This window comes from Microcaecilia unicolor, chromosome 7 (genome assembly GCF_901765095.1).
Source record: "Microcaecilia unicolor chromosome 7, aMicUni1.1, whole genome shotgun sequence".
In the NCBI taxonomy this organism is placed as follows: Eukaryota; Metazoa; Chordata; class Amphibia; order Gymnophiona; family Siphonopidae; genus Microcaecilia; species Microcaecilia unicolor.
Genome location: NC_044037.1, coordinates 163,539,940 through 163,564,371, shown reverse-complemented (window position 1 = coordinate 163,564,371; position 24,432 = coordinate 163,539,940). Strand labels below are relative to the sequence as shown.

The following is a 24,432-nucleotide window of genomic DNA, read 5'->3' as shown; positions in this document are numbered from 1 at the left end:
GAGAGGGACCACTCGTGAGGAGTAAGCATTCTACTGAGCTTGTCTGCCAAACTGTTGTAGAGTCCTGGAATATAAATGGCCTGCAGAAATGCTTGAAGGCTCAGAACCTATGACCAAATTTGATTAGCTTCCTGGCACAAGGCTAGAGAGCACTAAATTAAAAATTAGATATGATAAGCATCTCTGAGACCTGGTGGAAGGAGGATAACCAGTGGGACAGGGTTATACCAGGGTACAAATTATATTGTTGTGATAGGGTGGATCGAACTGGTGGAGGGGTAGCACTGTATGTTAAGGAAGGCCTTGAATCAAATAGATTAAAAATTCTGCAGGGCACAAAACACATCTTGGAATCCCTATGGATTGAAGTTCCATGAGTAAAGGAGAAAAGGATAGTGATAGGAGTGTACTACTGTTCACCTGGCCAGGAAGGACAGAAGTAGAAATGTTACCAGAAATTAGGGAGGCTAACAAACTGGGGAACACAATAATAATGGGTGATTTCAATTACCCTGATATTAACTGGGTAAACGTAACATCAGGGAAGGTAAAATTCCTTGACAAAATCAAGGACTGCTTTATGGAGCAGCTGATACAGGAGCCAACAAGAGGAGGAAAAATTCTAGACCTTGTCCTTAGTGGAGCGCATGATCTGGTGCAGGAGGTAATGGTGCTGAGGTCGTTTGGTTAAAAGTGATCATAATATGATCAGCTTTGAAGTAAATACACACAGGAAAACCAGTATGTTAGCATTTAACTTTCAAAAAGGAGATTATGATAAGATGAGAACAACAGTGAAAAAAATCCAAAAAACAAAACTTAAGAGGAGAAGCTGTGAAGGTCTAAAATTTACATCAGGTGTGGATGCTGTTCAAAAACACCATCCTGGAAGCACAGGCCAGTTATATTCCATGTATTAAAACTGGAGGAAGAAAGGCCAAAAGATAGCTGGCATTGTTAAAAAATGAGGTGAAGGAAGCTATTAGAGCTAAAAGAAAATCCTTCAGAAAATGGAAGAAGGTACCATTCTTCTAATATTTGGAGATCCCTTCTCATTGTTTCTACTCCCTCCAGGGTATCCACTCCATTGGCTATCTTCGTGTCATCTGCAAAAAGGTAAATTTTTCCTTCCAAACCCTTCAGCAATATCTCCCACAAATATATTAAACAGAATAGGCCACAGCACTGACCCCTGAGGAACTCCACTTCTCACCTTCCTTTCCTTTGAGCGGATTTCATTTACCACCACCCTCTGCCATCTGTCGGTCAACCAGTTTCCTATCCAGTTCACCACTTTTGGTCCCAAGTTCAGCCCTTTCAGCTTATTCACGAGTCTTCTGTGGGGGACCGTATCAAAGGCTTTGCTGAAATCTAAGTAGATTACATCCAGTGCACGTCCTTCATCCAGTTCTTTGGTCACCCAGTCAAAGAAGTCAATAAGATTCGTTTGGCAGGGTTTCCTATGGTAAACCCATGTTGACTTGGGCACAACAACAGCTGTACCAAGTCCACAGCTTGAGAATTCTCTGATCCACCAAGATGACTCTGCTCTGAACCATGTTGAAGCAAATCCCCATATTTTCCACAGACTGAGAGGAATGAAGATGACTTTTGGTCAAACTGAGTACTCAACCCAGAGACTGAAAAACCGCTATGACCTGGGCCGTCACTCTCTCGCTCTTCTGTGCCAAAGACACCCAGATGAGCCAGTCATTGAGATACAGGTACACCTGTATCCTCTTTCTATTGGAGGAACATAGCCATCACACTTGGAAGCCATCAGCTTGGAAAAGGTTCTGGGGCACTGTAGCTAACCTAAAGGGCATGGCTTAGAACTGGAAGTGGCGGTCTAGAATTGCAAAACAAAGAAAACGCTGATGCAGAGGCCAAATGGGAATATGCAAATAAACCTCCTTTAGGTCGAGAGCCATGAGAAACTCTCTTGGCTGCACCACGGCCAAAACAGAGTGTAGGGTCTCCATCCAAAAATGCTTGATGCAAAGAAACTCTATCTTTTTGAGATCCAAAACCAGACAGAAAGACCCCCCTTTCTTCAGGACTATGAAGTAAATGGAATAATGGCCCAGTCCGCGCTCATTCTCTGGGACAGGAATTACCACCCTTAACTCCTGCATTGAGGAAGGGGGGATGGAACCGCTGATTTCTGTACAGCAGTGGCACACGGGGATTTCAAGAAAAAATCTCCAATGGGAGAGAAGAACTCTAATCTGTAACCTTCTCTGATAATCTTGAGCACCCATTGGATCCACCCATTGGTAATGTTGGCCCACTGGACTGGCTCTCCATCACTGTGGAGCTCTGAAGGCAGAGGTAACTCACAAGGCCTCGTTTGGAGGCCTTGTGTCCAAATGAAAAGGCTGTCACTGCTGAAAACTGGAATTGGTAAATGCTGAATTACAGGAAGATGAAAATTTCCCCGAACGATATCACAACTTGTCTTCCGGCAAGCACTGGGTCTCCAGGTCTTCAGCTAACTTTTCAAGATCTTCCACAAAAAAAGAGAAGGCCACGGAATGGCAATTTGGTTAGGCGATGTTTAGAAGCTGCATCCGCAGCCAAATGACAAAACCACAATAATCATCTGGCTGTTACAGCCAAATGTCATCTGTTTGGCTGAGGCCTGCAACACGCCACAGTCTGCCAAATAAGAGAGCTCTGTTTTCATCCTGGGAACCTCCAGGGAAGGAAGATAGTCAATGCATCCACTGCTTGCTGAAACCAACTGATGCATGCAATGGCAGCATAAGAGCTGCATACCACCATCCATAGATTAAGTGCTGAGAGCTCAAAAGCTAGCTTCGAGAAAGCTTCCAGCTTCCTGTCTTGTTTATCTTTTAATGCTATGCCACCTGCCAAAGAGAGAGTGGTCTTTTTAGTGACTGCCGTCAACAACGCATCCACCTTAGGTAATTTAAGCTTTTCCAGCTCTGCTGGTACAATGGGATAAAGCCTAGACATTGCCCTGGATACCCTCAGACCCGCATCCAGGGAGGACCACTGGGCAGATATGAGCTCTTGAATAGCCTCATATATGGGAAAGGCCTTAGATGGCCGCCTTGTGTTTGCCATTTTAGGATTGGAAACCACAGCTCCCTTTTTCTTGGAGGTGGAAATATTTAGAGCCTGCAAGGCCTTGGTAATAAAAGGAAAGCAGCTCTTCTTTGTGAAAGATCTGAAAAGCCATCAAATCATCAGTCTCCCCAGGATGTAACTCTCCTTCCTCCAAGTCCTCAGCCATGTGAGCCTGTAGAAAAAGGATGAGAACCCAGCCTCTGAATGAGGAGGGGACGGAGGAGGAATCAATTCACATTGAGAGCTAGGATCTAAATGTCTTCTCTTAGAAGGCATGACCTGGCAGAGGCTGAGAAGCTTGTAAGGTGCCTGTGGAATCTCAGGCAGCTCAGATTGGTCCTGACCATTCCTGAGCAGAAAAGCCTGAATGTAAAAGAAGTGTGAACTCAGGAGAAAAATCAGGCAAAGAGGTAGCAACAGCAGAGTCTGACCTTGATGTCAAAAGATTAGCAGGCTGAGAAAAAAAAAAGATGGCATCCCCAAGGACTGAGAAACTAGGCAGAAGAATTGTGGGAGCCATCAGAAGAGGAGACAAAATGGCTGCAGAAGGAAAAACAATGTGTCAGAAGAGCCATGCCACGGGGAGCGCGACAGTGAACCATGAGCATGGGAAAGGCCCGTTTGACCGCCTCAGCCGCCATCCCCAGAAAAAAAAAATAGAAACAAAAGCAAAACTGCAAGGGAGGAGAAGAGTAAAGCACTCACCCAGCTCAGCACTTCTGTGCCACAGCTCCTGCCACTGAGGGGAACCAATGACCCTGTGTCCCAATATAGCCATAGAAGCAGTCTTACTGGTGGTGCTTTTCTCCTGCAGTGTTTAAACTCCCATCCCCTTTTTTTTTGGCATGCTGTAAGCAAAAGAAACCAAGGTGGCTAAATAGGGTCATGGGGTGGGGAAGGACCCTGGCACCACTAAGTGTACCTCCTAAAACTGACGCCACTCAGACAGTCACCCCCAAGCTCAACAGAACTGGAAAACAAAAAACAGAATGGAAGCTGAACAGCATAAGAAACCAGGAAGACGAGGTGGACCATCTACCGCCTGCTGGAGATAAAGATATACTGACTGACCAGGAGGCGCACCATCCTATAAGACAGAGTTCAGTACTCTTACCTCCACCTGCTAGTGGATGGTCACAACCCACGTCTCTAGATTCATCTTCTGCAGATGCTAAGGAAGTAGCCATTTCATAACATGGACATTCATGTGATCTCTATGTTCCTGTGTTGCCCCACTGATATTTTGGAAGTGTATTTTTCTAAAATGGATGTTCATGATCCATATCACCATATCTAACAGAAGAGGCTCTATGTCAGCAGATTCTGTTCTAAGATACTAATGGAACTTCAAATATCCCAATTTGGATGTCTAAATTCCTATTTAATAATTTAATCATAAAAACCTCTCTCAGATCATCATTCCAGGGCTCTCATAAATTGTCAAAAGTAAAAAAAAAATGGAGCATAACATATACCCTTTTTTCAAAGATGAAACATTATGTGCATCTCTTTTTCACTGTCCTAACACAAAGGATTTCTATATCATCCCACACTACTCTAGTTTTACATATTTACAAAAATAATGCATTTCAAACTAAGATGCTCTGTATTATGCAAGGGGATCTAGAATTCTGTCATATACTGTAATTATAAATGGGGAAAATATTTCTCCATGTCACACAATTGTGGAAAAAAAATGTCAGAAACATCTTAAGGCACTGCAAGAGTGCTGCATCACCACTCAACTCCCTTACACTTCAACCATTTTAATGAAAGCTTTTCTGGATAATTACCCATAAAAATGTAACAATGAGAAAAAATAACCATGAAGTTTAAAATGTAAAAAAACAAAAACAAAAAACAAATACCCCCCACCCCCGATAAATTGGTAAAACATTTAGGCAGTCATTTACTAACACTTAGAGCAGGCTCATCCAAGTTCAGTCCTTGAAAGCTGCACACAGGTCAGATTTTCACGCTATCCCTAACAAAAATGCATGAGAAAGATTTGTATTCAAGTGGAGGTAAAATGCATGCAAATCTCTCAAATGCATATTCAGTAGGGAGATCCTGAAAATCTGGCCTGTTTGCAGTCTGCAGCACTTGAAGACTGAACCTGGACACGTTTGACTTAGAGCAGGGGTGGGCAACCACAATCCTCAAGTGCCACAACTCAGGTTTCCGAGATTTTCACAATGAATATGAATGAGATTGATCTGCTTCTACTGCTTCCACTGTTTGCAAATAGATCTCATGCATATTCATTGTGGAAATCTTGAAAAGCTGACTAGGTTGTGGCTCTTGAGGACCATGGTTGCCTAGCCCTGGCCTAGAGAACTGTATCAAAATAACCCTAAAGCAGATAACACCATTAGCATGTGCTGTTGAGCTTTTAAACTGACAGTTCTATAGTTTGAAATTCTTCCCATCTCACACAAAACATTAGTGCTTGGCTTCTCTCATTTGTATTTGTCCTGAAAATGAACACTTTCTCATGTATTAAACATGAACTTTTAATACTGTCTGTAATGGTTTAACAATGCTTTCAGTTCTCTTTTTTTTTTGCCACTATATTAATGCTGTCTTAGTATAAAATAAAAACTTCACATTTTACAAAATGTCTATCAGGGGAAGAAAAGATTTCAATGAATCCTGTAAAACATATGCAGTGGGAGGCCGCCAGTAACAAGTGGGGCCCCTACCTAATCTAAATATTAGTAATCCAGAACTGAGATCCATACAAAAGTGAAACATACAGAAGACAAGGGAAAAGCATTCCATTTAATTGTAATGTTCACAACATACTTGGGGAAACCTAGTCATAATTTTTCTGTAAGGGCCAAATAAAAAGAAGCAAACAAAAATAAAAAGCCTTTTGATGCTCAAAGTAAAAATCTCACTTCAAAAGAGTTCACTATTTTATAACTTAATAAATTTAAAGATTTTTAACACACTTACAGATAAAAGAAGATTCTCTTTTGGTGCACTCATCAAACACAACAGCTCCTATTAAAACAAACTGCTGCAATATACATGGAATGGGAAAGGTTTTTTTTTTCTTCAATAAAATGTCCCCCTGTTTCCAGTAATATTAGTAAGTTATAAAGTATTCGTGGTTACTACCATTCAGGTGGGCTAATGTTTTGACAGAAAATGTGTGTCAGAACACACCACAGGACAGTCTTTATTTAGCTTTCTCCAATATGCATTTGAAATGGATATCAAACCAATCATTTTTTTCCAATAGACTATTCAGTTTGTAGCTGCTTTTTCTTTTGTACAAATTAATGTGCACAGAAAGATTTCATACCTGTTTAAAACTACAAAATGAATTGCATTCAACCATTCTGGGACACTTGATAAAAACATGGAAACTTAAATGTATGGTGACTAAAGTTAAAACAATATGATCAGGCCCAGTCTAGCACAAAATACATTTAGCCACAACTTTATAGGTCATAGAATCACTAGTTTCCCAAGGTGTTCTTTGATTAGAAAAATTTTCTTACCAAACGGCATACCATAATAATCCTTTTGCATTAAAATTTTCAGGCCATGGTCTGTGGACTGAGCCTTTAGCCTTCCTAAACAGAATAATAAAATAACACACTCCACAGTTCTCCAGATCGGTACGAACTGCATTGGTATGTCAGTTTGCCACATCACAATTACGAACATGTTTTTTTAGAGCTCTGTCAGTGAAAAGCTGACAGGAAATCTAACAAACACTAGTGATTCTGAATGTCAAAATCAATCAAATTTTGGTCTTTTTTGATAAAATGGACTTGATCGTTAAAACAGGATTATATTTGTATAGCAATTGTGTGTATATGTACCTTAATCTAGACAAGGGATAAACACACACAGTTTCATACTGTATATTATATACACATTAAACAAAATTATTTTGTAAATTCTTATATTATATGGGCAGCTTTTCAGTGCATACTTTACTTGCTACCTGTTCAAATGTTTCACAAAATAACATTGTTATATTCCATTTGTATACAAAATTTATGGGGCAGAAGGCTGGTGATTCAGAGCGTGTGGAGAAAGGAACCCAGGAACAGTTTTTAAAAAATAATACAAAAAATAGTTTTCTGATACATGAAATCTGTAAATGCCTTTTTTTTTTTTTTTTGAAGAGGAGGAAGGTGTAGTTTGCAGAATATATATTAAGAATAAAACGTGGGACAACTAGAGACATTATAATTGTTTTTATTCCCAAGTGAGTATGTGGGGTTGGTTAAGTAGGAATATCAATTTTATATTATTGATAAAAAATGGTAGTGCTTTAATTTCTTACTTTTTGTATACTGCATAGTGGTCCTCCAAACATTGTAGATTGGCTTGTTCTGAGTTCCTTTCCCCTCCAAAACATCACAATTGCTTGTGGAGGTTGAAACCTCTGAAAGTATTCCAACACATATATAGCTTCTGGAACTGTCCAATGATCAATAACGGAATTTGTGTGAATGCCAGCATCTTCAGCCTTTATTGATCCAGAGGCCAACACATTACTGGCCAAATATGGAGGAGCCCTCCTGGGCTAATTTCTTGACTTAGTCTGCAATCTTTTTACCACTATATAAGAAGCTATACAGGTCAATCTCCCTTCTTGCATTCAGCAGTCAACTGGTAATGTTTATAATGAACAGATGAAACTTGGTATTATGCTTGGCCATAATTACTTCTTCACTTCCCCTTCCTTATTTGCAAATCAAGCCCAGGAGTTACTTGAGATGAAAAAAAGTATGTGGACCAAAAAAAAGAAGGTGTACCCCCCCCCCCCCCCCCCAAATACCCCAAAGCTCCACACAAACTTATGAGAGAGAACAGCCCTCCAAACTTCCAAGAATCAATAATCTTTTGTTGGAGAAGACAACAAAAACTGACAAAAGTAGTCTTTTTTTTTTTTTTTTGCTCTTCCTGATTGCAGATAAGTAATGGTGGACAGTACTTCCTAGGCGAGGAGAGGCAGCAGATAGTTGAATATTCACAGTTTAATGCAAAGCACAGACGAATGAAATTTTCTGTAGTTTTCAGGCAGTTTTGCGCATAGAAAATAAAAAGAAATGTTTAGAAAATAATAAGTTTACTTTGTCTATCTGGTTGTTGCCAAACCAGTCTCTAATTCCACCCAGTGAGGTGAAATGGGAATCCAAAAAAAAGAAACCCCAAAAAACAAACAAACCTCCAAACAAGTTTTTAATCCGACTTGTGGCAATAAAGGTCCTTAAGTGCTTTCAGCTCTTCAATCAATGTCTTGTTTTGGTTTTCCAGCACAGCCACTCTGTTCTCTAAACACTTCACATACTCTTTCTTCTTTCTGCGACATTCTCGTGCTGCTTCCCTATAAGTGGGGAGGGGTGGGGGGAAAAACCTTTTCAGTAAATATGCATCTTTAAGCTTGTGTGTGAAGACTTATAAATACTTCATTCAGAATGTAATAAAAAATAAATACTAATTTTATATATTTATATTGGGTAGCTGTCTTTTGTTTAGCAACAAAGCAAGGGTCAAAGCACACAGCATAGCAGCAACAGTAAAAAAGAGTACCAAGGGCCGTCAAGCTCGAAATAAACAAAAGTTCTTTATTAATAGGCCCTTTCCTTGGAGTAAACAAAAGTCCTTTATTGATAGACCTGGCACGGGCCATGTTTCGGCGCTTAGCACCTGAATGGGGTCAAATAAAATGGTCCAACCTCATAAAAATGATACGGAGTCTCTCATGACAACGTTTAAACCACAAGGCTCCTCAATCTCAAACTTCTGCTAAAGAGGTCCATTCATTTGATTTTTGATGCGTGGGAAGCTCTTTCAAATGAGACCATCTATTTTGAAACTGATGCAGGTTTAGTAGTTTTAGCATTTTTGAGATAGTATGAGCATTTTTTACTCCTCAAAATGGATTATTTTTTTAGCAGTTTTAAGGAGAAATTAGGGCTTACCAGCTAATTTACTTTCCTTTAGTCGCTCTAGACCATGCCCTATGAGTGGATATATGACCTCCTACCAGCAGATGGGGAGACTGAGACAAACTGTGAAGTGCTTACACTTGGTGCTCTGGAGCCCTGCACCCCTAAGTATTTCTATTGACAAAGCAACTATGAGAAACAAAGGAATAACAGATCCCTCAATAGAGCCCCATGGGGAACTGAACAACCAGAACGAAACAGGAGCTGCCTGGAACCATCCTGCAGAACAGGTCTTATCCTGCCAAATAACATATCCAAAACACAGGGATACCCAGTGTCAAATGTGCTGTAGTTGGATTCTGCTTATTTTGTTTTTGGAACAGGAAAGTGCCACCGACACACCAGAAGCATCCGGCTCCCACCTCCTGCCATTCATCCAGCAGTAGGGAATGAGCATGGTCTGGGGTAACTAAAAGAAAGTAAATTAGCAGGTAAGTCCTAATTTCTGCTTCCTCCAGACCATGCCCTATGAGTGGGAAGTACCAAAGCAGTACTCACCGAAGGTGGGACATAGCCAACCCCCACTCCAGAACTGCCACCCCAAAGGCAGCCTCCCCGCAAGCTTGGACATCCAAACGGTAGTGCTTAACAAAGGCATGCAAGGACAACCAGGTGGCTGTCCTGCAAATGTCTGCAACTGGAACCAACGCGTGTTCCGTCCACGATGTTGCCTGCACTCGCATGGAATGCACGCGAAGGCCTCAAGGAGCACTGCACCCTCCAAGCAAACAGGCAGAGGAGATCGCCTCCTGAAGCCATCTGGACAGTGTTGCCTCAGAGGTGGCCTGCAAAGAGAACAAAGAGATGATCTGATATACAGAACTCCGCTGTTCTACACAAATAACACCGCAGTGCCTGACGTACATCCAGATGGTGGAGATCATCTCCGGCATCTCGCTGGGAGAACACCAGGAGTGAGATAGTCTGGTTGACATGATACAGACAGACCACCTTCGGCAAGAAGGAGAGAACTGGGTGCAGGACAACATGCTTCTTGAGAAGTAGGAGAAAAGGCTCCTGGACACGAGAGGGCCTGAATTTCTGAGATGTGTCGCACTAACATAATGGCAAACAGAAATACCATCTTGAGGGGAAAGCTCTTTCAAGGTCGCTGATTGCAGAGGCTCAAAAGGAGGATGCAGCAATGCGGACAACACCAGATTGAGGTCACAAGATGGAACTATTAACCAAATTTCCGGCTGCAAACAAACTCCCTGCACAAAACGGGTGGAGGAGTGGCCTAGTGGTTAGGGTGGTGGACTTTGGTCCTGGGGAACTGAGGAACTGAGTTCGATTCCTGGCACAGGCAGCTCCTTGTGACTCTGGGCAAGTCACTTAACCCTCCATTGCCTACCGCATTGAGCCTGCCATGAGTGGGAAAGCGCGGGGTACAAATGTAACAAAAAAAAAAAAACATCTGGAATGCTTGCGGGAGCAGCCCAGGACCGGTCCCCGAAAGACCACCAGGGATATCAACTGAACCTTCAAGGACAAGAGGACCAAACCCTTCTGCAAACCATCCCAGAAGAACTGCAACACCTCCATGACCGTGGACCACCAGGGCAAAACTCTGCAGTCCAAGCCACATTGAGCCTGCAAAAAGGTGGGATAATGTGGGATACAAATGTAATGTAATAATAAAAATAATAAAAACACCAGTCCACAAAATGCACCAGACTGCTTCCTCACGCTCAACAACATAGATACAACCCGCTGCCGAATAACCGTGCCTGCTCAACAGCCACGCTGTAAGCGAGAATCGAGCGAGCTGCATCTGGCATGGCTGCTGGATCTTAAACAGCAGAGAAGTCTCAAGAGAGAACCGTAGGTCGACCAGCAGCTGCACCAGATCCTCATACCATGGGCAGCAAGGCCAATCTGGTGCAATGAGGATCACCCAACCCCTGTGAGCCTCTATCTGTTGCAGCACACAACCCATCAGGGGCCACGGGGGAAACACATACAGCAGCCCGTGCCACGGCCATGGCTGGACAAGTGCATTGAAGCTCTCCAACATCGGTTACTTCTGGCAACTGAAGAATCGCACTGCCTTGGCATTTTTAGCTTTGGCCATAAGATCTATAATTGGAATCCCCAAACGGTGGACCAGAGAATGGAAAGCCTCCTTGGAGAAGGACCATTCCCCCGGATCTAGATGGGTCCCGACTGAGGATATCTGCCTGCACATTCGGAACGTCGGCCATATGCTGTACCGAGATCTGAAGAAGGTGAGTTTCCATCCTGTCGTGACGCCTGTTGTCTCCTTGATGATTCATATAAGCCACTGCCATGGTATTCTTTGAGAGCATTCTGACCGCCTTGCTCTCCAGGAGGGGTTGAAAGGACTTAGGGTGTCGAAAGGACTCTAGAGCCAAATGAATGGCCCTGGTTTCCAACCTCTTAATGGACCACTGAGCCTCCTCCGGCGTCCAACGTCTCTGGGCTAGCTGACCGAGACAGTGAGCCCCCCAGCCGAGAAGGATGGCTTCCGTTGTCACCAGGACTCAGGCCGGTGTCTCCAGAGTCGTGTCCAGCCACCAGAGCAGACTGTCCTGAACCGGCTTGGGCAAGGGAAGCAGAGTCCATAGGTCACCAACAGCAAGGACCGCTGCAGTGGGTGAATGTGGGCCCTCGCCCATAGAACCACTTCATTTGTCGCCGTAATAGAACTAAGCATCTCCAAGATGTCCCATGTGGCTGGAGGACTACGACCCCGCCCCTGCAGCTTCAGCATCTGGGACCAGGACAGAAACACCTTTCCCACCACGGTATCAAACCGCACTCACAGATACTCTAGGGACTAGGTGGGCTGTAGCCGATTCTTGGCCATGCTGACTACCCACCCGAGATGCTGTAACAGGGACACCACATAAGTCGTGACCCTGCTCAACCAATCGTTGCAGCTTTGAAAATCTCCTGACTACTGCCAGACACTTTGTAAGCACTTTGGGTGCAGACGCCAGGCCAAAGGGCAGCACACAGTACTGAAAGTGCTGTGTTCCAAGCCGAAATCGAAGGTACTTCCTGTGAGCTGGAAGTATCGAGATGTGTGTGTACGCATCCTTTAAGTCCAGAAAGCATAGCCAAACGTTTTCTTGAATCATGGGAAGAAGGGTGCCTAGGGAAACCATACTGAACTTTTCTCAAAGTAGGAATTTAGTACATAAGTACATAAGTACATAAGTAGTGCCATACTGGGAAAGACCAAAGGTCCATCTAGCCCAGCATCCTGTCACCGACAGTGGCCAATCCAGGTCAAGGGCACCTGGCACGCTCCCCAAACGTAAAAACATTCCAGACAAGTTATACCTAAAAATGCAGAATTTTTCCAAGTCCATTTAATAGCGGTCTATGGACTTGTCCTTTAGGAATCTATCTAACCCCTTTTTAAACTCCGTCAAGCTAACCGCCCGTACCACGTTCTCCGGCAACGAATTCCAGAGTCTAATTACACGTTGGGTGAAGAAAAATTTTCTCCGATTCGTTTTAAATTTACCACACTGTAGCTTCAACTCATGCCCTCTAGTCCTAGTATTTTTGGATAGCGTGAACAGTCGCTTCACATCCACCCGATCCATTCCACTCATTATTTTATACACTTCTATCATATCTCCCCTCAGCCGTCTCTTCTCCAAGCTGAAAAGCCCTAGCCTTCTCAGCCTCTCTTCATAGGAAAGTCGTCCCATCCCCACTATCATTTTCGTCGCCCTTCGCTGTACCTTTTCCAATTCTACTATATCTTTTTTGAGATACGGAGACCAGTACTGAACACAATACTCCAGGTGCGGTCGCACCATGGAGCGATACAACGGCATTATAACATCCGCACACCTGGACTCCATACCCTTCCTAATAACACCCAACATTCTATTCGCTTTCCTAGCCGCAGCAGCACACTGAGCAGAAGGTTTCAGCGTATCATCGACGACGACACCCAGATCCCTTTCTTGATCCGTAACTCCTAACGCGGAACCTTGCAAGACGTAGCTATAATTCGGGTTCCTCTTACCCACATGCATCACTTTGCACTTGTCAACATTGAACTTCATCTGCCACTTGCACGCCCATTCTCCCAGTCTCGCAAGGTCCTCCTGTAATCGTTCACATTCCTCCTGCGACTTGACGACCCTGAATAATTTTGTGTCATCGGCGAATTTAATTACCTCACTAGTTATTCCCATCTCTAGGTCATTTATAAATACATTAAAAAGCAACGGACCCAGCACAGACCCCTGCGGGACCCCACTAACTACCCTCCTCCACTGAGAATACTGGCCACGCAATCCTACTCTCTGCTTCCTATCTTTCAACCAGTTCTTAATCCATAATAATACCCTACCTCCGATTCCATGACTCAGCAATTTCTTCAGGAGTCTTTCGTGCGGCACTTTGTCAAACGCCTTCTGAAAATCCAGATATACAATATCAACCGGCTCCCCATTGTCCACATGTTTGCTTACCCCCTCAAAAAAATGCATTAGATTGGTGAGGCAAGACTTCCCCTTCACTAAATCCGTGCTGACTTTGTCTCATCAGTCCATGTTTTTGTATATGCTCTGCAATTTTATTCTTAATAATAGCCTCCACCATCTTGCCCGGCACCGACGTCAGACTCACCGGTCTATAATTTCCCGGATCTCCTCTGGAACCCTTCTTAAAAATAGGAGTAACATTGGCCACCCTCCAGTCTTCCGGACTTAAGGACTCTCAAGTCTCGGATGGGACGCATCCCCCGTTTTCTTTTGCACAAGGAAGTATCTGGAATAGAATCTTAGCCATTCTTCCCCTAGTGGAACGGATTCGACCACATGGGCCTTTAGAAGGGCAGAGAGTTCCTCTGCAAGTACCTGCTTGTGCTGGGAGCTATAGGAATGAGCTTCTGGTGGACAATTTGGAGGTTTGGATTCCAGACTGAGAATGTATCCTAACCGGACATTCTGAAGAACCCACTGGTCGGAGGTTACGAGAGGCCACCTTTGGTGAAAAAAAACATTAACCTCCCTCCAACCGGCAAGTCGTCCGGCACGGACATTTTTACTGCAGCTATGCTTAACTGGAGCCAGCCAAAAGCTCATCCCTTACTTTTGCTAGGGAGCAGCAGGGGCCTTAGGCACACGCTGTTGACGAGAACTAGCGCGCTGGGGCTTAGCCTGAGTAGGCTGGAGAGATGCCAGAATGTACTTAAGTCTAGCATAGGGAGCACTCTGCGCCCCCTCAAAAACCCTCCTAGTTGAGGAGGCTGTAGCAGAAGGTGCCTGGCGGGAGAGAGAAGCCTTAGCATCATTTGTGCTTCTTGATCTAATCCACAAGATCTTTCACCTTCTCTCTGAAAAGGTTACCCCCCAGCAAGGTACATCCGCCATCCTCTGCTGGACTGAACGATCCAGGTCAGAGACACGCAGCCATGAGAGTTTGCGCACTGCTATACCCTGAGCGGCGATTCTGGATGCCCCTGGCCAGGAATTTACAACACGCCTTCTGCTGCCTGACCACTTGGCGAAAAGGCTCAGCCTGCTTCAGAGGGAGAGCATCAACCAAGGTAGACAGCTACCTCACCGAGTTCCGCAAGTGAACAGGCAGCGAGCATAGAGGCCTGATACGTCTTCCTCCCAAAAGAGTCCAAGGTCCTAGTTTCTCTGCCTGGGGGCACCGAGGCATAGTCTCTAGAACTCTTGGCTTTTTGAGGGTGGAGTCCACCACCATGGAATTGTGGGGTAACTGAGGCCTCATCAACCCAGGTTCACCGTGGATCCGATACTGGGAATCTGTCTTCTTCGGGATCACAGAAGCAGACAAAGGGAATGACTAGTTTTGCATAAGGACTTCCTTGAGTAACTTATGCAAAGGAGCTGTCACAGCCTCCTCAGAAGGAGAGGGATAATCCAGGACCTCGAACATCTCAGCCCTGGGCTCATCCTCCACATCCACAGAGAATGGAATGGAAGCAACCATTTCCCACACAAAAGATGTAAAAGAAAGGCTCTCAGGGGGAGACAGTCTCCTTTCAGGTAGAGGGGAAGGTTCAGAGGGAATCACAAAATACTCATCAGAGGAAAAGTATCTGGGATCTTTCTCTGATTCCCACGAGTGCTCCTCCTCAGTATCGGAAAGCACTTCCCTAAGGGAGCTCCGAGACTGAGCCTGCCTCGACACCGAGGATCGACGTCCTCGATGGCGATGTCGAAAGGCCGATGTTCGCATGGACTGCGGTGAAGCATCCTCCACCGACGTCGAAGGGGAGTTGACCTGGGTGGCAGCAGATACAGAAGACGGGGACCTCACACCAGGTGAAGGGCCAGACGCCACTGGAGCAGAAGGCACGGAAGGCGCAAACACCCCCAACACTGAAGCAGACTGGCGCAGCAGTCCTTCGAAACGTTCTTGAAGCAGAGCCTGGATGCGCTCGTTGAGAGCCACCATTGGAGAAGGCTGAGGGGCCGGTGGAGCAGCCAGAGTTGTCTGTCCTAATTAGATTGTAAGCTCTGTCGAGCAGGGACTGTCTCTTCATGTTCAAGTGTACAGCGCTGCGTACGTCTAGCAGCGCTTTAGAAATGATAAGTAGTAGTAGTAGTAGAATCTGTTGAGGCTCAGGAGCATGGTCTTCTGAGCACCGACACTTTGTCAGGTGCCGATTCCTTCGATACCCCGGAGCTCCTGGCACCATGTGTCGAAGGAGAATGGTGATGGTGCTTCTTCGCCTTCGCTCGATGCCAGTCACCGAGGCTCCTCAGTGCTGATGAGGACGACGTGGAATCCTCATGTCTCCTTGGGGTTGGGTCTGACGATGGTCGGTCCTGGGGGGCCTGTACAGCAGGAGGCCTCAAGACAGGTGGAGACCCATTCAACACCTCACTACTTCCAGCGTGCCTGGGTCTCTCAGCAGCCATTACCTCTGCTCCAGATGTTGATGCTTCCCTTGATGTTGACGCTGCCGACCTCGGTACTGATGTCGATGATGACGTTGAAGGACCGGACCACACCCCAAAAAGTTTCTTACGTTGGGCTTCTCAAGCTACTTGGATCCGTTTCTTCATACAAAGAAAACCGACCGCGAGGCCTAAAACCGGGCGTGTCGAAAAGAAAAAAAACTTTAAAATAGGGAAAACAATACTGAGGATTTATCTAAAGGAATCCTAAGTTTTTGTTTTAAAGAAAGCAAATAAAAAGAAAATAAAAAATCACGACAAATCGCTCTGAGAAGAAAACTCTTTCCCGGGTCAGAATGAGGAGCACAGGAGGAACCTGTCGCATCTCATCGTGGAAAAAAAATAACTGAGGTCCGCGCACGCGCGCTGAAAGACTCAAGACTCTAGCAAAATGTTTTTGTTTTTGTTATGGCAAAATGCCGGGTCCCGGGCCAACATGGATGTCGACCCACTTCTGAGAATAAGCCAGCCTGCTTGTCCTCAGAGAATTCACAAGTTATTAGATAATTCCCCAGATCAATCAAATGTATCAGCTATATGGTCTATCCTTGAGCTTGCCTCAATCTACGGACATGTTTTTAAAACCTTTTGTTCCAGAGATGAAATCATATATAACTCAGTACATCTGATTAACAATCTAAAAGGGGTGGAGTAGCAGCCTAGTGGTTAGTGCAGTGGCTTATAACCAGGGGAACTGGGTTTAATTCCCACTGCAGCTCCTTGTCACTCTGGGCAAGTCACTTAACCCTTACCTGTATATAATATGCAAACCACTTTGATTGTAACCACAGAAAGGCAGTATATCAAATCCCATCTCCTTTCCCTAAAGGAAGAAGTTATCAACGCAGGCTACCATTAAAACTTATTTTACTGTTAACCACAGTCATTAGTAACTAGGCCTCAGTGCATAAAATAGGAAATGTGCTAAAAACAGTACAAGTTACTTGTAAAATTACACATCTTAACAGTAAACCACATTGATAACTATGCCCCCAAGTGGTATTAAGTGTGATCTGAGCAATTATCTGTTAGTTACAATGGATATTAAATCCCTGTACACGAATATAACAGAATGAAGCATTATCCATTGTATGGTCTGTACTTGGTAAGAGGTGAAAGAGGGGGGTCCTTTTACTAAAGCTTAGTTTGAGTTATCTGCAGCAGGGCCCATAGGAATAAAATGGGCCCTGCTGTAGATAACTCGAGCTAAGCTTTAGTAACAGACCCCCAGAGTTCCTACAGAATTTATAATGTAACTTGCCAGTTTGACCTTGACACAAACTTATTTTAACTTCAATGGGCAGTGTATTTATCAGATCAATGGCACTGCAATGGGAGCCACTCTGGCCCTGGATATAGAAAATTTGCATGTTAATTTTGAAAAACACTTTCTACAAGAGTACGAATTCCACGATAATGTATATCTTTTGACAAAGAAATATAGATGATGTATTTGTATTGTGGCAAGGGGACTGCCAGCATCTAGATATTTTTTTCTCATGGCCCGCCTGCACCTGGGCACATTTCCTATACTAGAACCCTCCTCCCACAGACTGGGTCCTGCTTGCTTCTGGGCTAGTCTTCCACTCTCAGGTTACTCCCTGGTGATTTCTAGGACACTGGGGCCACACTCCAGGGGCCCCACAGTTCCTAGAAAGCACCCACAGACCGAAAAACACAAACCACGATTCTTAGTCCAGGACAGCAGCGCTAATAAACTATAGGTTTATTATCACAGAACTTGAACAGTGAACAGAAAAAGGTGAAATCAACAAACAATAACAGGTAACTGAATATGGATCAATTATACAACTATAATATGTGTTTACTACCTAAGTAGTACCTGGGGAGTTCAGGAAATATAGCTGCTCACAGGTTATAAAATATAACTGCTCACAGGGCCTCAGTGAAGAGATCTTTCTCTCTCTGCTCCATGGCTGAGAATGGGGAAACTCCAGTACCTCCTGGCTAGATTTGAACTCCAGGGCCAATCAAAGCCCAGAACACCAACTTTGAAAGTACCTGGCCAATGGTACTGCAAATTGCCTTTCTACAAGCTTAAACTGGAAAAGAGAAAGTCTTTTTTCTACAACAGCTTTAAAACACATCACCATCTGCTGGCCAATTAGGAGAAAAACACTTCAGAAAAAAATTAATTCAGTTCACAGGCTTAAAAACCTACTGTTTCATCACAGGCCCGGTGCTTGCAACTTTTGCTTTAGACTGCTTGTAGCCAGTCTAAAGCAAATGTTATTTAGTGTCTAATACACAAAGGGGTTCTGCGTCCCTTTTACCATAACAGCTACCAATAACCCTATGCAAATGTATTTACAAGCAGCTCATCAGTATTAAAGTGAGCATTCCAGGCGATGCACAGATGTTTCTGTGCACCTCTTGTAAAGGAGCGCCTATATTTAACATCCCATATTTTATAGCAGGTCTGAAGCTGTCGTTATGGGGAGCAGTCTGCAAACAGACTGGATCCCCCAGTCCCCAAAACATTAAGGTATTCCTGGTGGTCCAATGGACCCCTTCCCGACCTCCCCCCCACAACTAAAACATCTCTGGTGGTCCAATGGACCCCTTCCTGAACTCCCTCACCCACACCTAAGGACATCTCTGGTAGTCCAGTAGATCTCCTGACCCCTCCCAAAAAGAAACCTTCATGGTGGTCCGGCCGGGCCAGACCCCCTTAGTCACCACAAAGCCCTGGTGGTATAGTGGTACTCCCCTCCACCCCAACACCTTTGACACTGGAGGCAGCAGGACCGCCTCCTGCTCTGGACCCGGCCGCTTCACAATGGCAATGACCAGCCTCTGCCGGTGCATCATTGAGGGTGGGGGAAAAAAATTGGTGGGAGTCAGTCGGTCTACCGGACCACCAGCAATGTCCGGGGGAGGGGGGGGGGGGTGTGGAGGGGAAGGGGTTCACTGGACCATGGGGATTTTTTGCTGATTGCGTGGGTTGGTAGGGTTCTGAGCAATCTGGCCATACACACTTGGACCTCTTTACCAACTGAAGCACAACACTAACAGCATGCATATAATTTGCATGCTGTTAGTGTTGTGCATCAGTCGGCAATTCCGACTTGTAATGAGCCAGTGTTTTTCCAGCTCTGTTGCTTACAGTTCCGGAGTTCTATTTATCAGGGCTGAGCTTATCTGACTTCCTAATTGCCTACCTACTCTTCAGCTACTTCTTCAACATGGGTTCCAAACTGTGCAAGGTAACTGCACTACCCTCATTTTTAAGATCCTGATAAACAGTCTGATTCAGATGAAAGGATGACACCACTTGGGGAAGGAAGGACAGAACCAGTCTAAGCATAAAAAAGTTTTCTATTGGACAAGGCCTGAAATTCTGAAATTCACTCAGCTGAACACTAAAGTGCAAGAAAAGCTGTCTAAAGGGTGATATCTTTTAAGGTTGCAGAATCCAGAGGTTCAAAAGGAAGCTGAACTAAGGTAGACAAAATCAAGTTTAAATCCCGGGGGGGGGGGGGGAGGAAAATCAACGGACACACAGTGGGATTGATAATTTTAACCTACCGAAAAGAATAAAGGGCCCTGTCACAAAATGCCTAGCACTATGTACTATGGCCCAGATGCACAAAACCTAACGAGCCAGCAACGTGGTTATTAAACTAGCCGGTTTAGCGAGCAAGGAGTATAGCGAGGCATGCACAAAAGGGTTCTCCGAGCTCTTTTCCAGTCACGGTAGCAGCTAAAGAAAACGAAATGCAAAGCTATTATAATGAGCTAATTACTATACAAATGTGCATGCAAAGCAATGTACAGCCATTTTCCGAACAATGCACACAGGTGGCTCCTATATTTACCATGGAAATTTTAACGGGAGGTCTGAAACTGTCGGTTCTTCACTGTCTCAAGTAGGAGAAGGGAAGAAACAAGGTAGGGAAGATGCTGGAGCACAAAAAAAAAAAAAAAAAGTACACCGGCTTCATACACGTAGCTTCTTTGAATGTATGAAAGCTGGTGGGGAGCAAATGGTTAATTTTCCCCAACAGCAAGTTGTAAAACACAACGGAAAGTGTGGGGTGGGGTCCTGTGCCATGCTTCTCTTTCAAATGACATGTTATGGACAAGAAACCGGAGGGGGGGGGGGGGGGGTGGAAATACTGAAATTACAAATAGTGCAAAGTTCACTAGTGCCTACTGCGGTAAAAGAAATATTGCAGTGCCAAAATGTAAGTGTAAAACAAAGTATAAAAGTAATGATGACTTACCAAATGAAATGAAAACAAGGGTCTGTCAAACAAAGAGCGTCTGATGGGAAACAGCATCCCCCATGCTAGAAGCACAGAAACGGACTAAACTAATTGCACAGTGTCAGTCCAGGATGTCCCCGCCTACTCATTACTGGAGGGGGACACCAGGAAATTTGGATCCAATCAGCTCACAGCTCTGCTCTATTAGAAGGCGCAGCTTCAGAAAGAGTGATGTCAACAGGAAAGCCCTGCAGAGAGGAGGAGTTGGGACTGCAGCCAGCCAATGAGAGTCCATCTTAAGGGAGATAGGGCATTTCAGGACGTCAGCTGGCTAATAGAAGGAAGCAGCAGGAATAGCTGGAGATGGAACCAAGCCCTGATGCTGATTCCTCACAGAAAATGACACCAAGAGCAGCAAAGAGCATATTCTGCACTTTTCCCACTTTTTTCTCAGCAGCGGGGAGGCAGAGAGCCTCAACACAGGTCTGCCCGTCAGCCGCTGAGTCACTGCATAGACATTAGCCAGTGCTATCCCACCCACCGCCGCCTACATGCTGCTCCATCCAAAAAAAAACTGGCGCTTTTGTGTTTGTTAAAAATTTTTTAAAAAAGGGTACCTCTACTGTTTTCATACATGCAACTTGTCTGCGTGTATGAGACCCATCTGTAGCATACACAGAGCAGCCACACATAGCAACACGCTGTTCTATGCATGCTCAGCTCACCGAATGGCTTCCCCCAAATCACACGCAAATGAGCTGGGTTGGAAAAGTAACGAGAAGCTCATTTGCATGTGATTCTCTTTGGGAATCCCTCTGTATTTCCACATTGGTAATTTTGACTGATTTGGAAATACAGATGGATTCTTAACGGGAACTTTGTGCATCTGGGCCTATGTCTGGATGCAAAACCAAGCTCTTTCACTTCACTAAACCTCTAAAACAGGATAAAGCACCCAACTGTACTTTCATGAGGTCAATGTCACTGCCTTATCCAAACCATCCTGCATGAAATCCTAAAGTATCTGGAACAGATTGTATAGGAAAAACACCATTATCTTGACACCAATTCTCAAAAATCCTCGAAATCCTATGTATGAGGTAGACTTTTTCCTAGAATGTAACAAAGTAGGTATGGCCTTAATCAAATAGCCTTTTTTCTTTAATTTTGCCCTCCCAAGAACCAAGTCATAAGACAAAACTGAGACATGTCTGGCATGTTGATCAAACCTTAAACCAACAGACACTCCTTGCACACCAAATTATAGAAGATCCTCTACTTTCAAACTTAAGTCCCCATACCAGGGTCTTCTTGGCCAATCCAGAGCAATCAATACTACTAGACCCCACTGATTCTCTTATCCTTTGAATGGCTCTGCCTGTGAGTGGCCAGGGTGGAAATACATATAGAAGACCCAACTGCGACTGACTGAATTAAGGCAGCTATTCCTTTTGATTTCCAATCCTTTTCTGATTGAAAATGCTGCAGCATTCACATTCTGGCCTGTTGTTATTAAATTCACGATCGGATAACTCCAATTGTATACCACTTCCAAGAAAGCATCCTCCACTAGACTCCACTTTCCTGGATTCATGGAATTCCTGATGAAGTAATCCGTCTGGATATTTTGGTCCTTGCCACATGTGCTTCTAAGATGCCTTCCAGATTCTCCTCCACCCAATCCATTAACGTCTGTACCTCTACTGCCACTTACGGACTTCTTGTTCTTCCTTGTTTGTTGACAAAACTGTTGCCATTGAATTGCTAGAGAGAGTCCTTACCACTTTGTTTTGAAGTAGCTGACAAAACTTCAGGAGAGCTAAGCGAATCACCTGTGCTTCTAGATGGCTGATGGACCACTAAGCTTCCACCACGGACCCTTGATCTTGTCACCATTTGTCAAGACAATGTGCCCACCAACCAGTGAGATTTGCATCCATTGTCTCAAGGATCCATTTCGGGTTTCCAAAATCTTTCCTATGGACAAATTGTTGGTGTGTAACTACCAGTCAAGATTCTGTCTTACCTCTAGTTCTAGTGGTAGTACAAAGTGAAACGCTTGACTGCAGAGAACATCAAGAGAGAGACCTCTGTAAGAGGTGTTGTGTCTAAAGGGTTTAGCCCCCAGTGCTCCTGATTATTTGAATTTGTTCATCTTTCCAACCTCAATTGCAACTCTCTTTAACTAGTCCCTTATTTTCTTACTCCTGTTACTCTATCTTATCTATATGTTCCATCTTTGTTTACACCTTATGCTGTCTATTAAAATGTTTTATTGTGTATTGTGTTGGCATTGAAATGTAGCATACTATACCATACTTTGTATTGTTGTTTGAATATTTTTACTGCTATAATTATCTATTGCTTATGTTTTACTTATTCTTGCTGTACACCACCTTCAGTGAATTCCTTCAAAAAGGTGGTACATAAATCCTAATAAATAAAATAAATAAATAAATAACATTTGCTTCCCCCCTCCCCCAACATTCTTTCCTGCACACTATGCTCCTCTCAGCAAGTCCTTCTCGTTTTGCCTCCTTCAAGGCTTTTGTCTTGAGATCTTCAGTGATTCATCATATTGGTACCCAAGACCTCACGTTTAGATTTCATTCCCTTCAAATATTAGACTAAAACACACTATCCCCAAATTCAAGATGAAAAATCAAAGCATGGCTCTTTTAGTTCCCCTATGCTAGATCTTTCAATACCTTTTGCCTTCCAGCACAGACAGTTTTTCTCACCTCTCACTAACCTTGCCTCATATACTCCCCTTGCTCTTCTTGATGCTTTGGGTTGTTTCACCTTTCCAACTCTGACATCTCACCTCCCCCACTCCATTCTCACCAGTCATTTTTCTTTTCTACTCCTACCATCTTCCTTACCATCCTTCTCTCTCTCCCGTCTCCTTTCTGCAATCAAAGCTCTGTGAACCACTTACCTGCATATCAGTGTAACTGGTGGTATATTAAGCAATTTAAAATAAACTATAAATAAAGAAAGTGTCTCAATACAGTTCATAACAACCTGTGAGCCACTGGAAAATTAACAAGATAAAGAGTTTGGAATGCTCTAGCTTTGAGTATCAGCTATCTACTAATGTACATAACAAAAAAAGTATTGCCTTGCTCCAATGTAGCTGCTTAAACTGTTCTATGTTCGGGGTACCTCAGGGTTCTGTTCTCGGTCCTCTCCTGTTCTCCCATCTACACTTCTTCCCTTGACTATCTGATATCATCTCACGGCTTTCAATACCATCTCTATGCTGATGACTCCCAAATCTACTGCTCCACTCCCGAAATCTCATCCAGTATCCAGACCAAAGTTTCAGCCTGCCTATCCAATATCGCTGCCTGGATGTCTCAACGTCATCTGAAACTTAACATGGCCAAAACCGAGCTTCTCATCCTTCCCCCTAAACCTACCTCTCCTCTCCTCCCTTTCTCTATTTCTGTGGATGGCACTCTCATTCTCCCTGTCTCATCTGCTTGTAACCTTGGGATCATCTTAGACTCCTCTCTCTCCTTCTCTGCTCACATTCAGCAGATTGCCAAAACCTGTCGTTTCTTTCTCTATAACATCAGCAAAATCTGTCCCTTCATCTCTGAGCACTCTACCAGAACCCTTATCCACACTCTTATCACCTCTCATCTTGATTATTGTAACCTGCTTCTCATCGGCCTCCCTCTTAGCCATCTCTCTCCTCTTCAATTAGTCCAAAACTCTGCTGCGCGACTCATTTTCCGCCAAAGTCGCTATACTCACATTAGCCCTCTCCTTAAGTCACTTCACTGGCTCCCTATCTGTTTCCGCATTCAATTCAAACTTCTCTTATTGACCTATACATGCATTCACTCTGCCGCTCCCCAGTACCTCTCCACTCTTGTCTCTCCCTATGCCCCCCCTCGGGTACTCTGTTCTGTTGATAAATCTCTTTTATCTGTCCCCTTCTCCTCTACTGCTAATTCCAGACTCCGTTCCTTTTATCTTGCTGCACCTCACGCCTGGAATAAACTTCCCGAGCCTGTACGTCTAGCCCCCTCTTTGGCTGTTTTCAAGTCCAAACTTAAAACCCACCTCTTTCCACTGCTTTTGACTCCTAACCACTGCTCACTTGCCCTGTCCTTTTTATCCTCACCTCTTTATTCCCTTACCCTTAATTGTTTTGTCTGTCTGCCTTATTTATTTATTGCACTTGTATCCCACATT

General features: G+C 44.2%; 1 protein-coding gene across 1 annotated transcript in view; it reads right to left on the bottom strand.

Moving 5' to 3' along the window:
• Positions 1-7,873: 7,873 nt before the first annotated feature.
• CREB1 (cAMP responsive element binding protein 1) overlaps positions 7,874-24,432 on the bottom strand; it is a 328,451-nt gene continuing 311,892 nt past the window's right edge. The window contains 1 exon segment of the mRNA XM_030209357.1: positions 7,874-8,446. Coding sequence (XP_030065217.1) covers positions 8,302-8,446 — 145 coding nt within the window. The 3' untranslated portion in view covers positions 7,874-8,301.